This window comes from Dermochelys coriacea, chromosome 23, assembly GCF_009764565.3.
Source record: "Dermochelys coriacea isolate rDerCor1 chromosome 23, rDerCor1.pri.v4, whole genome shotgun sequence".
NCBI lineage: Eukaryota > Metazoa > Chordata > Testudines > Dermochelyidae > Dermochelys > Dermochelys coriacea.
The window spans coordinates 15830900-15849999 of record NC_050090.1 but is presented as its reverse complement, the minus strand read 5'-3'; the positions used below and the strand labels follow the sequence as shown (position 1 = coordinate 15849999).

The following is a 19100-nucleotide window of genomic DNA, read 5'->3' as shown; positions in this document are numbered from 1 at the left end:
GCAGCTGGAGCCAGTCCCCCAAACAGCCCCTCCCCGACAGCACAGCTAGGCTGCCCTCCTCTGACTTGGGGGGGGTCTCCACAACCTCGAAGGTGCATCATACTCAGAAAACGCTCCCCCCACCCCCCCAAACGGCTGCATAGGAACCACACATCATGCACCAGGCGGATGCAACGTTGCCTGAGTCTGCCGAGAGCCTGAGCCCATTGCTTGGAGAGGCAGGCCAGCCTCAACCGTTGCCGGGTTTTCCCTCCCCGCCCCAGCTCTGCCGGTGCCCCTAACTCCCAGCCCTGGCTGGGGCCCTTCACAGAGCCCAACTTCCCCGGCCCCGGGTGCTCAGTGTTGGTTGGTGGTTTCTTTTGCGCTTCCTGTTGAAAAAAGTCCCCGCAACGCGGAAGTTCCCTGGGTCGAGATCAGGGAGGGGAGAGACCCTGAGAACCCACTGGGGGCTGGAGCCAGGAGCCAGCATGAGCCGGGGGTCCAGGCCAGGGGCGCGAGGGCAGCAGGAGAACGTCCCCTCCCATCTCCTCCTGGATCATGAAAACCAGCAGGTGTTTGAGCTCCTGGGCCGGAAATGCACGGTGAGGACATGAGGCCCAGAGGATGTGGACAGCAGGGGGCTGCAGGTCAGGGGTGAGGGGCACCGTCAGAGCTGGGGGGCAGCCCAGGGCTGGGCTAGCAGGGGGCTGCAGGTTGGGAGTCAGGGGCACCAGCCCTTTCCTTGCTGTACCCACCCCCTCTGCTCAGGAAGACGTGGAGTGAGTGGTGCTGATGGGGGCTACGAGGGGCCCGGCGCAGTGACACTGGGGAGACCGGAGCCTCAGCCAACATTGGAAACCAAGACAGGAACTGCCAGCCCAGGGGGGCCATGCTCAGGGCCAGCCGAGCCCTCCCCGTGCGGCGTTCTGGGCAGCTGTTCCCCAGCCGCCCCAGAGCTGGCTGCATCTCAGCCGTGATCTCTCTGTAACTCGGTTGTCTCTCTGCCAGACCCTGGCCACGTCGGTGGCCCAGCTGTACTGGGCCCTGCCCCCCAACAGCCAGGTCTGGGGAAAGCAGGGCTGCGGGGTCCTGTGCCTGGTCAAGGACAACCCCCGGCGCTCCTACTTCATCCGCCTCTTCGATCTCAAGGTGAGTCCTAGTCCTACCCTCGCAGCTCCCCATCCCTTCCCAGCACTATCCAGAGAACCCAGGAGTCCTGGTTCCCAGCCCTCTCCACCCTGCTCTGACCACCAGACCCCACCCCTGCTCCCAGAGCTGGGGAGAGAACCCAGGAGTCCTGGCTCCAAGGCTCCCCGCTCTAACCCACTAGACCCCACTCCCCTCCCAGAGCCGGGGAGAGAACCCAGGAGTCCTGGCTCCCAGCCCCCCCGGCTCTAACCCACCAGACCCCGCTCCCCTCCCAGCGCCGAGGTGAGAACCCAGGAGTCCTGGCTCCAAGGCCCCCCGCTCTAGCCCACTAGACCCCACTCCCCTCCCAGAGCCATGGAGAGAACCCAGGCAGCCTGGCTCCCAGCACCCCCTGCTAATGGGGCGTTTACTGGGGTTTCCCTTTCTCATGCAGGAGAGGCGGCTGACATGGGAGATGGAGCTCTCCAGCCAGCTGGTCTATTCCACTGTCACCCCATATTTCCACACCTTCCCCGGGGACGTGAGTATCTGCCCCAGAGATGGCTGGGGTGGTGGTCAATCAGTGAGGCGGGGCTTCCAGACATAGTCCTGACCCTAGAGACAACAGTTCAGGGACAGGGGGGTGCAAAGAAGGAGAAAATTAAGGGTTACCAATAAGAAGTAAGGCTGGGAACCCAGACGCCTGGGTTCTCTCCCGGCTCTGGGAGGGGAGCGGGGTCTGGTGGTTAGAGCAGGGGGACTGGGAACCCGGACGCCTGGGTTCTCTCCCGGCTCTGGGAGGGGAGCGGGGTCTGGTGGTTAGAACAGGGGGACTGGGAACCCGGACGCCTGGGTTCTCTCCCGGCTCTGGGAGGGCAGCGGGGTCTGGTGGTTAGAACAGGGGGACTGGGAACCCGGATGTCTGGGTTCTCTCCCGGCTCTGGGAGGGGAGTGTCACCCCCCCAGGACCAGTGAGGTGCCTTTTGCTCTCAGGAATGCCAGGCCGGGCTGAACTTTGCGGACGAGGCTGAGGCCTGCAACTTCTACGCACTGGTGCAGGAGAAAGTCCAGAAGCGACAGCAGAGGATGGGTACGTGGAAGGGTGGGGAGCTGGTGTCCCCTAGAGGGGACAGGCCCCGTGCCCCATTCCCCGCCCCCCTGAGCCAGCCCGTGCCAGGATCATAGCGCATGTTCTCCTCTTTCCTCAGAGAAACGGCAGCTCCCCCCGCCACCTCCCCCGGTCAATGAAGGTGAGTCCCCCTCTATCCCACTGTCCTTTGCAATGGGGGGGAGGGGCAGGTTAGGGCATTGACCCTCCCCAGCTCTCCCACCAGCTGGGGGAGGAGGGGAGCTGGTGACATGGGTCTGACCGCGGCTTTTTGCCTCCCTTAGAGCGACGGGCGATGACGCTGCCCCGATCCCCGATGCCCAGGGGAGACATGAATGGTAAGCGGCTCGGAGGTGGGGGTCTTGAAAGGGTTAATTCAGCCCCCCGCCCTCCCGCAGCATGGAGTCCCCCCAGTGCCCGGCCCTGACTGCCAGGGGAGAGCACCCCCTGCCCAGCCCCCTACCCCACCCCCCGCAGCACGGTGCCCCCCAGCGCCCGGCCCCATCTGCCAGGGGAGAGCGCCCCCTGCCCAGCCCCCATCCTGCCCCCCACAGCCCCGTCTCTCTCTCCCACAGGTCCCAGCAAACAGCCAAATTCCCCCTCTTCCTCCTTGAACCTGATGACGATGGACATCCAGAACCCAGACATCACCTCGTCCCGGTACCGCGGGCTGCCGGTGCCCACAGCCGCCGAGAAGAAGAAGGGCAAGAAAAAGATCTCCAAGGCTGACATCGGCGCCCCAAGTGGATTCAAGTGAGAGCTGGCATCAGTGGGGCAGGAATAGGGCTGGGGCCTGGCCCCTCTAGGGGACACCATCTCCCATCTGGCCCAAGGGTGGGGGGACTGGCTGGCTCAGAGGGGCCGGGAATGGGACGCGGGACCTGGCCCCTCTCGAGCTGGCTAATCTTTCTTCTCCCTCCAGGCATGTCACCCACGTCGGCTGGGACCCCAACACTGGTTTTGATGTATGTAGCTTCAGAGACAGGGGTATGGTGGGGGTTTGACCCTGGGGTCCCAGGGATCAGAAGCGCTGGCTGGGGGGGCGGGAAGGGGTCCAAGGACAGGTCATGGGGTAAAGCTTTGGCATTAGCAATGTCTGTGTATGGGGGGGAGGGCGGTTATCACTCATGCTTGTGGCTACCAGGCGTGATGCTGTGTACATGGCTGTTCCCCAGCTGCCCCGACCCAGAGGTGGCTGCATCTTAGCGTCAGGCAAGCCATCCCTATGCAGCGTTATGTGTAGCTGTTCCCCAGCTGCCCCGCTGTAGAGGTGGCTGAATCTCAGTGCCGGGCGAGCTATCTCCCTGGGGTGTTATGTGCAGCTGTTCCCCAGCTGCCATGTGCCAGAAGTAGCTGCAACTCAGTGACCCATGGAGTGTTATGGGAGCAAATCTGGGGTTTGCTTGAGCCAGGACTGCCCAAGATACTGCCTTCCTGTGCCCCCCCCCCATCCCCAGCTTTTTCCAAATTCATCTTGTTCTTCCAACGCACGTTTCCCCTCCACCCGCCGTCCACACACACAGCTGCTTGGGGAGTTGGCAGTGCGGCTGTTATTGGCGGTGTGGTTGGCATGTGCCCACAGGAAAAGGGCAAGTCACAGCCAGCCAGAGGCGCTGCCAGAGCTACTGGGCATCTGGATGGTGCAAGGGGCAGGGGGTGGTCCCAGCGTCACGATGTTTTTTCGGACTCCAGACTGTGTGTTTTTCCTTAAAGCTCAACTAGGAATTAACACAGGCCCTGCAGCCAGGGGCTAGGTGGTCTGGCCTGCAAAATCGGTTGCCATCGGGCCAGGTTTTCCCTGGACCGTCCCTTTTTTGCTGCAGCTGTGTTGCGAAATCTGGCCCATGCAGCCAGTTTCACGGGCTCTGGACTGCACTGGCTGCAAAGGCCGCAGCCCAATACTCTGGGCATGAGACCCCCAAGAGGATGGGTCGCGTGGCGCTGAGATGCAGCCACCTCTGGGGTGGGGCAGCTGGGAACAGCCTCATAAAACGCCACAGTGAAAGGCTCTCCTGGCACTGAGATGCAGTCATCTCTGGAGTGGGGTGGCTGGGAACAGCCCCATATAACGCCACATGGGGAAGGCTTGCCTGGTGCTGAGATGCAGCCAGCTCTGGGGTGAGGCAGCTGACATAAGCTCCCAATTGGATCCCTCCAGAACGTCCCCCAGCTGCTTGCTCTGCCCAGTGGGTCAGGATTTTAGGGGGTCAGTATTAGTGGGTCACCGAGGTCTATTGCTGGCTGCTGGGGGAGTTAATTTAAGGCATGATCCATAAATCCCCCCGTCCCCGGATTTCAGGGGTTTGAGCCTTGCTGCTCTGTCCATCTGGGCACCTGCAGCTGTGTGTGTGGGGAGCATGAATTTGGGGGGCATTCACCTGGGGATTGAGCCGCCTTCCTCCATCTGTCTCTCTCCTAGGTGAATAACCTGGACCCCGACCTGAAGACGCTCTTCTCCCAGGCTGGGATCAGCGAGGCGCAGCTGACGGACGCAGAAACTTCCAAACTCATCTACGATTTCATCGAAGGCCAGGGCGGGCTGGAGGCTGTGAAGGAGGAGCTCAGACGCCAGGGTGAGCTCTCCCTGTGCGGCGTTATGTGCAGCTGTTCCCCAGCTGCTCTGCCCCAGAGGTGGCTGTATCTCAGTGCTGGGCAAGCCATCCCTGTGCGGCGTTATGTGCAGCTGTTCCCCAGCTGCACTGACCCAGAGGTGGCTGCATGTCAGTCCCCGTGCAAGCCTCCCCGTGCAGTGCTTTGGGATCCTCAGGGAATGGGGCGGGGGGCGCGGGGGAAGAGCCTCATTACAGCCTGGGCTTTAATTGCAGTTCATTTTTCCCCACAGGTCCAGCACCTCCTCCGCCCCCCATGACCCGGTCTGGGCCTCTCCCTCCCCCACCCCCTGCCTCAGCGAGGGGCAGGTCTGGCCCATTGCCCCCCATCCCAGGCGGCCCCCCACCTCCCTCATCTATGCCAAATAGGGGGCCAGTTCCCTCCCAGCCCCCCAGGGGGCATCTGCCCCCTCCTCGTGGGCCCCTTCCCCCTGCCTCCCGGTCTGGTCCGCCCCCCCCTCCGCCTGCTGCTGGGGCAGCCCCCCCACCCCCACCTCCCCCACCGCCCCCTCCGCCTCCAGTCTCTTCAGGGCCTTGTCCCCCTCCCCCACTTCCTTCAGGGGGGGTCAGCTCCCCAGGGGGCCAGCCTGCTCCCCCCGCAAAGGGGCGTGGGGCCCTGCTGGACCAGATCCGCCAAGGCATCCAGCTCAACAAGGTGAGCTGTGGGGCAGATGCGGGGCATGGAGGGGGTGGGGGGCAGGGAGGAGGGGAGTTGGGAGCTGAGTGGGGGGCAGGGAGGAGACGAGGTGGCTGTGGAGTGAGGAATGAGGAGAGATGGGGGCTGAATAGGGGCGGGCATGGAGGAAGTGGGGGCAGGGAGGGGGACAGAGGTGGCTGGGGGTGAGGAAGGAGGAGTTGGGGGCAGGGAAGAGGGAAGATGGGGGCTTAGTGGGGGGAAGGGATGGAAGAAGTGGGGGGAAGGAAGGGTGGCTGGGGGTGTGTGGAAGGGGAAAATGGGGGGGTTAGGGGAGTTGGGGCAGGTGTGGGATATGGAGGGGGTGACCAAGGGGAGCAGGGATGGGGAGGGGGGAGTTAGAGCTGGCTTTGAGGGTGAGGGGGTGGGGTAAGGGGGCTTTGGTGGTACCAGGGGGGTGCAGAGGGTCTGTGCTGGGTGTCCTGGTGATGCCAGGAGGGTTGGTGGGTGCAGGGGATGATGCTGCGGGCCCTGACCCCCTCTCCCCTGCATTGCAGACCCCCGAGATGCTGGACTCCCCGCCGCCCCCGCAGAGCTCCGAGGGCCTGGTGGGGGCGCTCATGCACGTCATGCAGAAGCGGAGCAAAGTGATCCACTCCTCGGGTGAGTTGCCCCATCCCGCCTCAGCAGTGGTGGGAGTGGGTGCCATGCCCCTCCTCCCCTACCCCCTGCTCCCTCCGCCACTCACCCTCCTCTTCCTCCCACAGACGAAGGCGAGGACAACGGCGGGGACGAGGAGGATGATGATGAATGGGATGACTGAGCCCCGTTCCCAGCAAGAAAAGCTCCCCCCTTCTGCACCCCCACCTGCACTGGGTGCTGCGCCCCACTCCCCTGGGTGATCCACCAGCCCGCCTGGCTCCTTTGCAATAAAGACAGCTCTCTGCTTGACGTGCTGCCCTATCTTTTACCCAGAATTCCCCTCCCCAAGTCCCCAGCTTCCCCTATCTGCTCCCATCACCCCCTCGAAACCCAGGGCTTGGCAATACCCTAGTCTCCACTGACCTCTTTGGCATCAGAAACAACCCAACCGATCTCCTTCTAACTTGGCTCCATGTTTTGATCTCAGCCCAATTGAAAAAAACAAGCCAAGTTGGAACCAAGCTGCTGATATGTGGGACTCAAGAGCCCAGCATGGGTCATCAACACAGATTTTGGGGTGGATTAAAAGCCACTGGTCTGGGTCAATATCTGAGTGACAGGACTGAAAGCCAGAGAGCTTCATCTGAGGCTGTGTCTACACCACATGTGCTATGGTGGCACAACTACAGAAGATTTAGTGTCAACGCTTTCAACGGCAATGGAAGGGGTCTGTAGTTGATCCATCTCACCCGTAGCTAGGTTGGCGGAAGAATTCTTAGTTGGGTCTACACCTGTGGGTTATGTCAGCTTGACGATCATGCTCTGGAGGGTCACGGGGGTGAATTTTGCACACCCCTGAGTGCCGTAGCTAGGTTGATCTCAATTTTGAGAGTAGACCAGAGCAGCCACTAGACTATGTCTTGTTATAATGGCGTGGTCGTCATCTGCAACTTAGAACTTGCTCGCGAGTTATGGCTTATTCATTTCAAGGCTTGGCAGAAATTGATTTTTATTTGTTTTTTTGATCGTTTCGACGGAGCAGAATTTGACTTTCCTTTTTCAATCATTTTGATGGCTCGTATCACTGTTTATTTCGAAGGCGGGAACTAATGCAGGTGCTGGGGGGGGGTCAGACAATAATTATTTCATGACTGCAGAGGTTGCATTCAAAAAGCGAAAGCTTTAAAACACAAAGTCTCTTCAAGATAGACAAAGTCAATAGCCCCAGTTCAAACTCAAACATGGTCTCAAGCAGCAATTTTACTTTGCCTTGCTCCGAGTTTCGACAGTTATTAATGGAAATGCTTTTTCTGGGTTTGCGTGTGCGGGGAACTGGACATCGACCAGAATTTACCAATCAAAAGCGAAGCTTTCCAAGCCTATCAATTTTGATTTGGTTAATGGGGTTTTATGTCCCTGTTGCTTTACTCTTAAGGGTCTCGCCGCAGCTCCGAACAGGACGAGCAAGCTGGAGTTGGAGAACGTTCTCTTGCCTCTTCAACGAACGTCACCCGCCGCAGCCTGAGCCAGGCCAAGCGATTGTTACCCCTTCCCCTGGCCTTGTCAGTGGTACCTAGGTGACGCCAACCCTCCCGGCATTGACGTTGGTGCCTGGGTGACGCCAACCCTCCTGGCTTCGCCATTCAGGCCGGGCAGTGACTCTGATACCATAGCAAGGGGATCAGGGCAAACCAGGGGTGCCCATTGAGGGGGCGGGGCACCACTACATTTTGTTTTAGGTTGAGGTGTCACCTAAGGAATAGGGTGAGCGTCTTTTTCCCGCCCCTCCTCCCAGTATGGCGCCAGGAAGCCCCCTCAACAAAGCCACCAGGCGGCTTTTGAGGCAGACCGGGCTGAAACGGGTTAATTTGGTGCCTTGTGAGCTATTTCCGTGACTCTTGCGGTCACACGGCGGCGCGGAGCACTCTGGGAGATGCAAATCACGCCCGTGACCAGAGCCCTCGGCGCTAATTGGCTGGCGGGGCACGTCAATCAGGACGGGCGCCCAATGGGAACGGCCGCGGCGGGACACGTCGCTCCCCCTCTGGCCACGCCCTCTGGGAGGAAAAGTTTCGGGCGGCCCCAGTGGCTGGAGGGGAAAAAGAAAAAAAAAAAAAAAAAAAAAGATGGCGGAAAATTTAAAAGGTGAGCGAGGGAAGCCGGCGCGCGCGGAGCGTGGCGGGAGGCCGGGCTGGGCTGGGCTGGGCGCGCGGCGGGAGGGGCGTGCGGGGTGGGGGCTTCTAGGAGGAGCGGCGCGAGCGCGGAGCTCGTTCCCCCCCGCCCCCTTTCCCGGCGCGCGAGGCGGCAGCAGAAGCGACCGTTAAGGAAGGAGGGGGCCGCTTGAGAGCGCGCGTTCAGGGGGCTGCCCTCGCGCCCAGGGCGGGAAACGGGGCAGCGCGGAATGGGGGGGGGCGCACGTGACCCTGAGGCCCCAGATCCCCCAGGGTGTCCCCACTTCCCCCTGCGTGCCCCCACCCCACTGGCATAGAGCACCTCCCCTTTTCAGGCTGGCATTGACCCCCCCATACGCTCACGCCAACCTCCAGATGCGGGGTGACCCCCCCATGTACACTCATGCCAAGCCCCCCAATGTGGGGTGACCTCCCCGTACGCTCACGCCAGTTCTCCCCGGCGCGGGGTGACCCCCAACCGTATGCTCACGCAACCCCCTGACATACAGTGACCCCCCACCGTATGCTCACGCAACCCCCCACATGCAGGATGACCTCCCTGAGATGCTCACCCCAACCCCCCGACGCAGGGTGACCCCCCACCGTATGCTCACGCAACCCCCTGACATACAGTGACCCCCAACCGTATGCTCACGCAACCCCCCACATGCAGGGTGACCCCCCATCGTATGCTCACGCAACCCCCACATGCAGGATGACCTCCCTGAGATGCTCACCCCAACCCCCCGACGCAGGGTGACCCTCCACCGTATGCTCACGCAACCCCCACATGCAGGATGACCTCCCTGAGATGCTCACCCCAACCCCCTGACATACAGTGACCCCCCACCGTATGCTCACGCAACCCCCCACATGCAGGATGACCTCCCTGAGATGCTCACACCAACCCCCCAATGCAGGGTGACCCCCCAACGTATGCTCACGCAACCCCCACATGCAGGATGACCTCCCTGAGATGCTCACGCCAACCCCCCAATGCAGAGTGAGCCCCCATCGTATGCTCACGCAACCCCCACATGCAGGATGAGCTCCCTGAGATGCTCACCCCAACCCCCTGACGCAGGGTGACCCCCCCACCGTATGCTCACGCAACTCCCCACATGCAGGATGACCTTCCTGAGATGCTCACCCCAACACCCTGACACAGGGTGACCCCCCACCGTATGCTTACGCAACCCCCACATGCAGGATGACCTCCCTGAGATGCTCACCCCAACACCCTGACACAGGGTCACCCCCCACCGTATGCTCACGTAACCCCCCACATGCAGGATGACCTCTCTGAGATGCTCACCCCAACCGCCTGACACAGGGTGACCCCCCACCGTATGCTCACGCAACCCCCCACATGCAGGATGACCTCCCTGAGATGCTCACGCCAACCCCCCAATGCAGGGTGACCCCCTCACCGTATCCTCACGCAACCCCCACATGCAGGATGACCTCCCTGAGATGCTCACCCCAACCCCCCGACGCAGGGTGACCCCCCCACCGTATGCTCACGCAACCCCCCACATGCAGGATGACCTCCCTGAGATGCTCACCCCAACCCCCCGACGCAGGGTGACCCTCCACCGTATGCTCACGCAACCCCCTAACATACAGTGACCCCCCACCGTATGCTCACGCAACCCCCCACATGCAGGATGACCTCCCTGAGATGCTCACCACAACCCCCTGACATACAGTGACCCCCCACCGTATGCTCACGCAACCCCCCACATGCAGGATGACCTCCCTGAGATGCTCACACCAACCCCCCAATGCACAGTGACCCCCCAACGTATGCTCACGCAACCCCCACATGCAGGATGACCTCCCTGAGATGCTCACGCCAACCCCCCAATGCAGGGTGACCCCCCCACCGTATGCTCACGCAACCCCCCACATGCAGGATGACCTCCCTGAGATGCTCACCCCAACCCCCCGACGCAGGGTGACCCCCCCACCGTATGCTCACGCAACTCCCCACATGCAGGATGACCTTCCTGAGATGCTCACCCCAACACCCTGACACAGGGTGACCCCCCACCGTATGCTTACGCAACCCCCACATGCAGGATGACCTCCCTGAGATGCTCACCCAACACCCTGACACAGGGTCACCCCCCCACCGTATGCTCACGTAACCCCCCACATGCAGGATGACCTCTCTGAGATGCTCACCCCAACCGCCTGACACAGGGTGACCCCCCACCGTATGCTCACGCAACCCCCCACATGCAGGATGACCTCCCTGAGATGCTCACGCCAACCCCCAATGCAGGGTGACCCCCTCACCGTATCCTCACGCAACCCCCACATGCAGGATGACCTCCCTGAGATGCTCACCCCAACCCCCCGACGCAGGGTGACCCCCCCACCGTATGCTCACGCAACCCCCCACATGCAGGATGACCTCCCTGAGATGCTCACGCCAACCCCCCAATGCAGGGTGACCCCCCCACCGTATGCTCACGCAACCCCCACATGCAGGATGACCTCCCTGAGATGCTCACCCCAACCCCCCGACGCAGGGTGACCCCCCACCATATGCTCACACAACCCCCCAATGCAGGCTGACCCCCCACCGTATGCTCACGCAACCCCCACATGCAGGATGACCTCTCTGAGATGCTCGCATCAACCCCCCAATGCAGGGTGACCCCCCACCATATGCTCACGCAACCCCCACATGCAGGATGACCTCCCTGAGATGCTCACCCCAACCCCCTGACACAGGGTCACCCCCCCACCATATGCTCACGCAACCCCCCACATGCAGGATGACCTCCCTGAGATGCTCACGCCAACCCCCCAATGCAGGGTGACCCCCCAACCTATGCTCACGCAACCCCCACATGCAGGATGACCTCCCTGACATGCTCACCCCAACACCCTGACACAGGGTGACCCCCCACCGTATGCTCACGCAACCCCCACATGCAGGATGACCTCCCTGAGATGCTCACCCCAACACCCGGACACAGGGTGACCCCCCACCGTATGCTCACGCAACCCCCACATGCAGGATGACCTCCCTGAGATGCTCACGCCAAACCCCCAATGCAGGGTGACCCCCCACCGTATGCTCACACCAACCCCCCAATGCAGGGTGACCCCCCACCGTATGCTCACGCAACCCTCACATGCAGGATGACCTCCCTGAGATGCTCACCCCAACCCCCTGACATAGAGTGACCCCCCACCGTATGCTCACGCAACCCCCACATGCAGGATGACCTCCCTGAGATGCTCACGCCAACCCCCCAATGCACGGTGACCCCCCAACGTATGCTCACGCAACCCCCACATGCAGGATGACCTCCCTGAGATGCTCACCCCAACCCTCTGACACAGGGTGACCCCCCACCGTATGCTCACGCAACCCCCACATGCAGGATGACCTCCCTGAGATGCTCACCCCAACCCCCTGACACAGGGTGACCCCCCACTGTATGCTCACGCAACCCCCCACATACCGGATGACCTCCCTGAGATGCTCACGCCAACCCCCCAATGCAGGGTGACCCCCCACCGTATGCTCACGCAACCCCCCACATGCAGGATGACCTCCCTGAGATGCTCACCCCAACCCCCCAATGCAGGGTGACCCCCCATCCTATGCTCACGCAACCCCCACATGCAGGATGACCTCCCTGAGATGCTCACGCCAACCCCCGAATGCAGAGTGACCCCCCATCGTATGCTCACGCAACCCCCACATGCAGGATGACCTCCCTGAGATGCTCACCCCAACCCCCTGACGCAGGGTGACCCCCCCACCGTATGCTCACGCAACCCCCACATGCAGGATGACCTCCCTGAGATGCTCACCCCAACACCCTGACACAGGGTGACCCCCCACCGTATGCTCATGCAACCCCCCACATGCAGGATGACCTCCCTGAGATGCTCAGCCCAACCCCCTGACACACGGTCACCCCCCCACCATATGCTCACGCAACCCCCCACATGCAGGATGACCTCCCTGAGATTCTCACGCCAACCCCCCAATGCAGGGTGACCCCCACCATATGCTCACGCAACCCCCACATGCAGGATGACCTCCCTCAGATGCTCACCCCAACACCCTGACACAGGGTGACCCCCCACCGGATGCTCACGCAACCCCCCACATGCAGGATGACCTCCCTGAGATGCTCACGCCAACCCCCCAATGCAGGGTGACCCCCCATCCTATGCTCACGCAACCCCCACATGCAGGATGACCTCCCTGAGATGCTCACCCCAACACCCTGACACAGGGTGACCCCCCACCGTATGCTCACGCAACCCCCCACATGCAGGATGACCTCCCTGAGATGCTCACGCCAAACCCCCAATGCAGGGTGACCCCCCACCGTATGCTCACGCCAACCCCCCAATGCAGGGTGACCCCCCACCGTATGCTCACGCAACCCTCACATGCAGGATGACCTCCCTGAGATGCTCACCCCAACCCCCTGACATAGAGTGACCCCCCACCGTATGCTCACGCAACCCCCCACATGCAGGATGACCTCCCTGAGATGCTCACGCCAACCCCCCAATGCACGGTGACCCCCCAACGTATGCTCACGCAACCCCCACATGCAGGATGACCTCCCTGAGATGCTCACCCCAACCCTCTGACACAGGGTGACCCCCCACCGTATGCTCACGCAACCCCCACATGCAGGATGACCTCCCTGAGATGCTCACCCCAACCCCCTGACACAGGGTGACCCCCCACTGTATGCTCACGCAACCCCCCACATGCCGGATGACCTCCCTGAGATGCTCACGCCAACCCCCCAATGCATGGTGACCCCCCCACCGTATGCTCACGCAACCCCCCACATGCAGGATGACCTCCCTGAGATGCTCACCCCAACCCCCCGACGCAGGGTGACCCCCCACCGTATGCTCACGCAACCCCCCACATGCAGGATGACCTCCCTGAGATGCTCACGCCAACCCCCCAATGCAGGGTGACCCCCCATCCTATGCTCACGCAACCCCCACATGCAGGATGACCTCCCTGAGATGCTCACGCCAACCCCCGAATGCAGAGTGACCCCCCATCGTATGCTCACGCAACCCCCACATGCAGGATGACCTCCCTGAGATGCTCACCCCAACCCCCCGACGCAGGGTGACCCCCCCCCGTATGCTCACGCAACCCCCACATGCAGGATGACCTCCCTGAGATGCTCACCCCAACACCCTGACACAGGGTGACCCCCCACCGTATGCTCATGCAACCCCCCACATGCAGGATGACCTCCCTGAGATGCTCACCCCAACCCCCTGACACACGGTCACCCCCCCACCATATGCTCACGCAACCCCCCACATGCAGGATGACCTCCCTGAGATTCTCACGCCAACCCCCCAATGCAGGGTGACCCCCACCATATGCTCACGCACCCCCACATGCAGGATGACCTCCCTCAGATGCTCACCCCAACACCCTGACACAGGGTGACCCCCCACCGTATGCTCACGCAACCCCCACATGCAGGATGACCTCCCTGAGATGCTCACGCCAACCCCCCAATGCAGGGTGACCCCCCATCCTATGCTCACGCAACCCCCACATGCAGGATGACCTCCCTGAGATGCTCACGCCAACCCCCGAATGCAGAGTGACCCCCCATCGTATGCTCACGCAACCCCCACATGCAGGATGACCTCCCTGATATGCTCACCCCAACCCCCTGACACACGGTCACCCCCCCACCATATGCTCACGCAACCCCCCACATGCAGGATGACCTCCCTGAGATTCTCACGCCAACCCCCCAATGCAGGGTGACCCCCACCATATGCTCACGCAACCCCCACATGCAGGATGACCTCCCTGAGATGCTCACCCCAACACCCTGACACAGGGTGACCCCCCACCGTATGCTCACGCAACCCCCCACATGCAGGATGACTTCCCTGAGATGCTCACGCCAAACCCCCAATGCAGGGTGACCCCCCACCGTATGCTCACACCAACCCCCCAATGCAGGGTGACCCCCCACCGTATGCTCACGCAACCCTCACATGCAGGATGACCTTCCTGAGATGCTCACGCCAACCCCCTGACATAGAGTGACCCCCCACCGTATGCTCACGCAACCCCCCACATGCAGGATGACCTCCCTGAGATGCTCACGCCAACCCCCCAATGCACGGTGACCCCCCAACGTATGCTCACGCAACCCCCACATGCAGGATGACCTCCCTGAGATGCTCACCCCAACCCTCTGACACAGGGTGACCCCCCACCGTATGCTCACGCAACACCCACATGCAGGATTACCTCCCTGAGATGCTCACCCCAACCCCCTGACACAGGGTGACCCCCCACTGTATGCTCACGCAACCCCCCACATGCTGGATGACCTCCCTGAGATGCTCACGCCAACCCCCCAATGCAGGGTGACCCCCCCACCGTATGCTCACGCAACCCCCCACATGCAGGATGACCTCCCTGAGATGCTCACCCCAACCCCCCGACGCAGGGTGACCCCCTACCGTATGCTCACGCAACCCCCCACATGCAGGATGACCTCCCTGAGATGCTCACGCCAACCCCCCAATGCAGGGTGACCCCCCATCCTATGCTCACGCAACCCCCACATGCAGGATGACCTCCCTGAGATGCTCACGCCAACCCCCGAATGCAGAGTGACCCCCCCATCGTATGCTCACGCAAACCCCCACATGCAGGATGACCTCCCTGAGATGCTCACCCCAACCCCCCGACGCAGGGTGACCCCCCCACCGTATGCTCACGCAACCCCCCACATGCAGGATGACCTCCCTGAGATGCTCACCCCAACACCCTGACACAGGGTGACCCCCCACCGTATGCTCATGCAACCCCCCACATGCAGGATGACCTCCCTGAGATTCTCACGCCAACCCCCCAATGCAGGGTGACCCCCACCATATGCTCACGCAACCCCCACATGCAGGATGACCTCCCTGAGATGCTCACCCCAACCCCCTGACACACGGTCACCCCCCCACCATATGCTCACGCAACCCCCCACATGCAGGATGACCTCCCTGAGATTCTCACGCCAACCCCCCAATGCAGGGTGACCCCACCATATGCTCACGCAACCCCCACATGCAGGATGACCTCCCTGAGATGCTCACCCCAACACCCTGACACAGGGTGACCCCCCACCGTATGCTCACGCAACCCCCACATGCAGGATGACCTCCCTGAGATGCTCACGCCAACCCCCCAATGCAGGGTGACCCCCACCCTATGCTCACGCAACCCCCACATGCAGGATGACCTCCCTGAGATGCTCACGCCAACCCCCGAATGCAGTGTGACCCCCCATCGTATGCTCACGCAACCCCCACATGCAGGATGACCTCCCTGAGATGCTCACCCCAACCCCCTGACACACGGTCACCCCCCCACCATATGCTCACGCATCCCCCCACATGCAGGATGACCTCCCTGAGATTCTCACGCCAACCCCCAATGCAGGGTGACCCCCACCATATGCTCACGCAACCCCCACATGCAGGATGACCTCCCTGAGATGCTCACCCCAACACCCTGACACAGGGTGACCCCCCACCGTATGCTCACGCAACCCCCCACATGCAGGATGACCTCCCTGAGATGCTCACGCCAAACCCCCAATGCAGGGTGACCCCCCACCGTATGCTCACACCAACCCCCCAATGCAGGGTGACCCCCACCGTATGCTCACGCAACCCTCACATGCAGGATGACCTCCCTGAGATGCTCACCCCAACCCCCTGACTTAGAGTGACCCCCCACCGTATGCTCACGCAACCCCCCACATGCAGGATGACCTCCCTGAGATGCTCACGCCAACCCCCCAATGCACGGTGACCCCCCAACGTATGCTCACGCAACCCCCACATGCAGGATGACCTCCCTGAGATGCTCACCCCAACCCTCTGACACAGGGTGACCCCCCACTGTATGCTCACGCAACCCCCACATGCAGGATGACCTCCCTGAGATGCTCACCCCAACCCCCTGACACAGGGTGACCCCCCACCGTATGCTCACGCAACCCCCCACATGCCGGATGACCTCCCTGAGATGCTCACGCCAACCCCCCAATGCAGGGTGACCCCCCCACCGTATGCTCACGCAACCCCCACATGCAGGATGACCTCCCTGAGATGCTCACGCCAACCCCCAATGCAGGGTGACCCCCCCACCGTATGCTCACGCAACCCCCACATGCAGGATGACCTCCCTGAGATGCTCACCCCAACCCCCTGACACAGGGTGACCCCCCACCGTATGCTCACGCAACTCCCCACATGCAGGATGACCTCCCTGAGATGCTCACGCCAACCCCCCAATGCAGGGTGACCCCCCACCGTATGCTCACGCAACCCCCACATGCAGGATGACCTCCCTGAGATGCTCACCCCAACCCCCTGACACAGGGTGACCCCCCACCGTATGCTTACGCAACCCCCACATGCAGGATGACCTCCCTGAGATGCTCACCCCAACCCCCCCGACGCAGGGTGGCCCCCCCAGAGGCTCACGCCAACCCCCCGACGCGGGGTGGCCCCCCCCGGAGGCTCTCGCCAACCCCCCTGACGCGGGGTGACCTCCCCAGTATGCTTGCACTAACCTCCCAACGCAGGGTGATCCCCCCCTGGATGCTTGCACCAAGCCCCCTAGATATTGTGATCTCTCCCTGTACGCTCAGGCTAACCACGTGCTCATGACAACCTCTGGATGAGGGGCAACCCTCGGACAAGGGGTGAGCCACTCCCCCGGCACGTTCTCGGGCTGACCTCCCCTCCCTTGGTAGGCTCACCAGTCTCCCGATGTGGGGTGACCCACCCCAGTACCCTCTGGTGAAACCCTCAATGCAGCGTGATCATCTCCCCATACACTCAGGCCAACCTCTCTGATGCAAGGGGATTCCCTCTACGTCACAGCCCCCCAACACTCCCTGCTTCCTCCCGCTGACTGACCCTCACAGCTGTGACCCCAGGTCCCCCACTTGCACTTTGGCCCCTTCTGATGTCACAGCTCTGCCAGTGCCCCTCACTCCTGACCTGCAGCCCCCACTAGCTGAGCTCTGGGCTCCCCAACCACACAACGATTTCCCCCCTGCCTTCCCTGGGCTCCCTCCCCTCCCTGCCCAGCCAGTGCCAGCCCCCTAACGCTGACCCGTGTGTCCGCAGGATGTGCCGTGTGCTGCAAGTCCTCATGGTCCCAGCTGCAGGACCTGTGCCGGCTGGAGAGGGTTCGCTGCCCCTCGCTGGGCATCACCCGCAGGAACCTCAGCCACTTCGAGGTGGAGTTCCTGTGCGACTACAAGAGAGTGCGGGTGAGTCTGCCAGCCTGTGACCTCGATCCCTTCCGGGATCCCCCCCTGCAGCTGGGAAACCCCCACATCCAATAGCCCTGCAGGCCAACCCCCTTCAGCCCAGATCCCCCCTACAGCCCATGTCCAATTCTCACCTCCCCACCCCAGGGCAGCCCGGATCCCCACACCTCCAATTTCCCTGCCACGCAGCCTGGATCCCCCCACCTCCAATTCTCCCCACGCAGCCTGGGTCTTCCCACCTCTAATTGCCCCTTGCATCCTGCAGTGGGGAGAGCAGGGGGGCTGGGAGCCAGGACTCCTGGTTTCTCTCCCTGGCTCTGGGAGAGGAGTGGGGTCTAGTGGTTGGGGGGGCGGGGCTGGGAGTCAGGACTCCTGGGTTCTCTTCCTGGCTCTAAGAGGAGAGTGGAGGTCTAGTGGTCACAGTATGGGGGTGGGGGGGAAGAGATGTCTGGGAGCCCAGATTCCTGGGTCCCATCTCTGGGAGGGGGCATGGCTATACCCGCTGACCAGCGGGTTCTGGTGGCAGGAGGAGGAGTTCTACCTGGTGAAGTGGCGTGGCTACCCGGAGTCCGAGAACACCTGGGAGCCACGGAAGAACCTGCACTGTGTGGGCCTGCTGAAGCAGTTCCACAAGGACCTGGAGCAGGCCTGGATCCGGCGGGACGGCAAGCCCAAGAAAAACGCCCGCTGGCTGGACCAGGGCGTGGCGAACTACGTGGTGCAGAAAGCCAAGCAGCGGCGGGCCCTGTGGCGCTGGGAGCGCCAGCTGAACGCCAAGCGCAACCACAAGGGGCGCATCGTGGTGGAGAACGAGGTGGATCTCGACGGGCCGCCCCGTGACTTCGTCTACATCAATGAGTACAAGGTGGGTGAGGGCATCTCCCTCACCCAGGTGGCGGTTGGCTGCGAGTGCCGCGACTGCCTGGCGGAGGCGGCCAGCGGCTGCTGCTGCCCCGGCACCTCCCGCCACAAGTTCGCCTACAACGAGCTGGGCCAGGTGCGCATCCGGGCGGGGCTGCCCATCTACGAGTGCAACGCCCGCTGCCGCTGCGGGGCTGAGTGCTCCAACCGCGTGGTGCAGCGGGGCATCCGCTACGATCTGTGCATCTTCCGGACCGCCAACGGGCGCGGCTGGGGCGTGCGCACCCTGGAGAAGATCCGCAAGAACAGCTTCGTCATGGAGTATGTGGGAGAGGTACGGAGCACCAGGCAGCCACCTCTGGGGCAGGGCCGCTGGGGAACAGCCACACGTAGTGTCTGTCATATGGGGATGGCTTGCCTGGCACTGAGATCCTGGCACTGAGATGCAGCCACCTCTGGGGCAAAGCAGCTGGGGAACAGCTGCACATAACGTCACAAGTGGGGGGGCTCACCTGGCACCGAGATGCAGCTACTGCTGGGGTGGGACAGCAGTTGCATGGGGATGGCTTCCCTAGTGTTGAGATACAGCCACCTCTGTGGTGGGGCGCGGTGGGGCGGGGCAGCTGGAGAACA

At 62.3% G+C, this 19100-nt stretch overlaps 2 protein-coding genes across 2 annotated transcripts in view; both read left to right on the top strand.

Annotated features, from left to right (window-relative positions):
• Positions 1–275: 275 nt before the first annotated feature.
• WAS (WASP actin nucleation promoting factor) lies at positions 276–6409 on the top strand. Its single transcript, XM_038381318.2, has 12 exons — positions 276–581; positions 988–1128; positions 1562–1648; positions 2101–2197; positions 2316–2357; positions 2500–2553; positions 2791–2968; positions 3138–3180; positions 4635–4788; positions 5058–5479; positions 6016–6121; positions 6226–6409. Exons 1-12 carry the CDS (start codon positions 468–470, stop codon positions 6279–6281), a joined length of 1494 nt encoding a protein of 497 aa, XP_038237246.1. The 5' UTR covers positions 276–467; the 3' UTR covers positions 6282–6409.
• Positions 6410–8032: 1623 nt separating this feature from the next.
• Positions 8033–19100, top strand: part of SUV39H1 (SUV39H1 histone lysine methyltransferase) — a 14002-nt gene continuing 2934 nt past the window's right edge. The window contains exons 1-3 of the mRNA XM_038381332.2: positions 8033–8245; positions 17461–17606; positions 18133–18801. Coding sequence (XP_038237260.1) covers positions 8227–8245; positions 17461–17606; positions 18133–18801 — 834 coding nt within the window. The 5' untranslated portion in view covers positions 8033–8226. The remainder of the gene's footprint in view (positions 8246–17460; positions 17607–18132; positions 18802–19100) is intronic.

Excerpts from the sequence above, each read along its gene's own strand:
- WAS (XM_038381318.2), top strand. The coding sequence starts at position 468 with ATGAGCCGGGGGTCCAGGCCAGGGGCGCGAGGGCAGCAGGAGAACGTC. Across the intron at positions 2,969-3,137 it reads GGCGCCCCAAGTGGATTCAA|GCATGTCACCCACGTCGGCT; the intron begins GTGAGAGCTGGC and ends TTCTCCCTCCAG. Across the intron at positions 4,789-5,057 it reads GGAGGAGCTCAGACGCCAGG|GTCCAGCACCTCCTCCGCCC; the intron begins GTGAGCTCTCCC and ends TTTTCCCCACAG.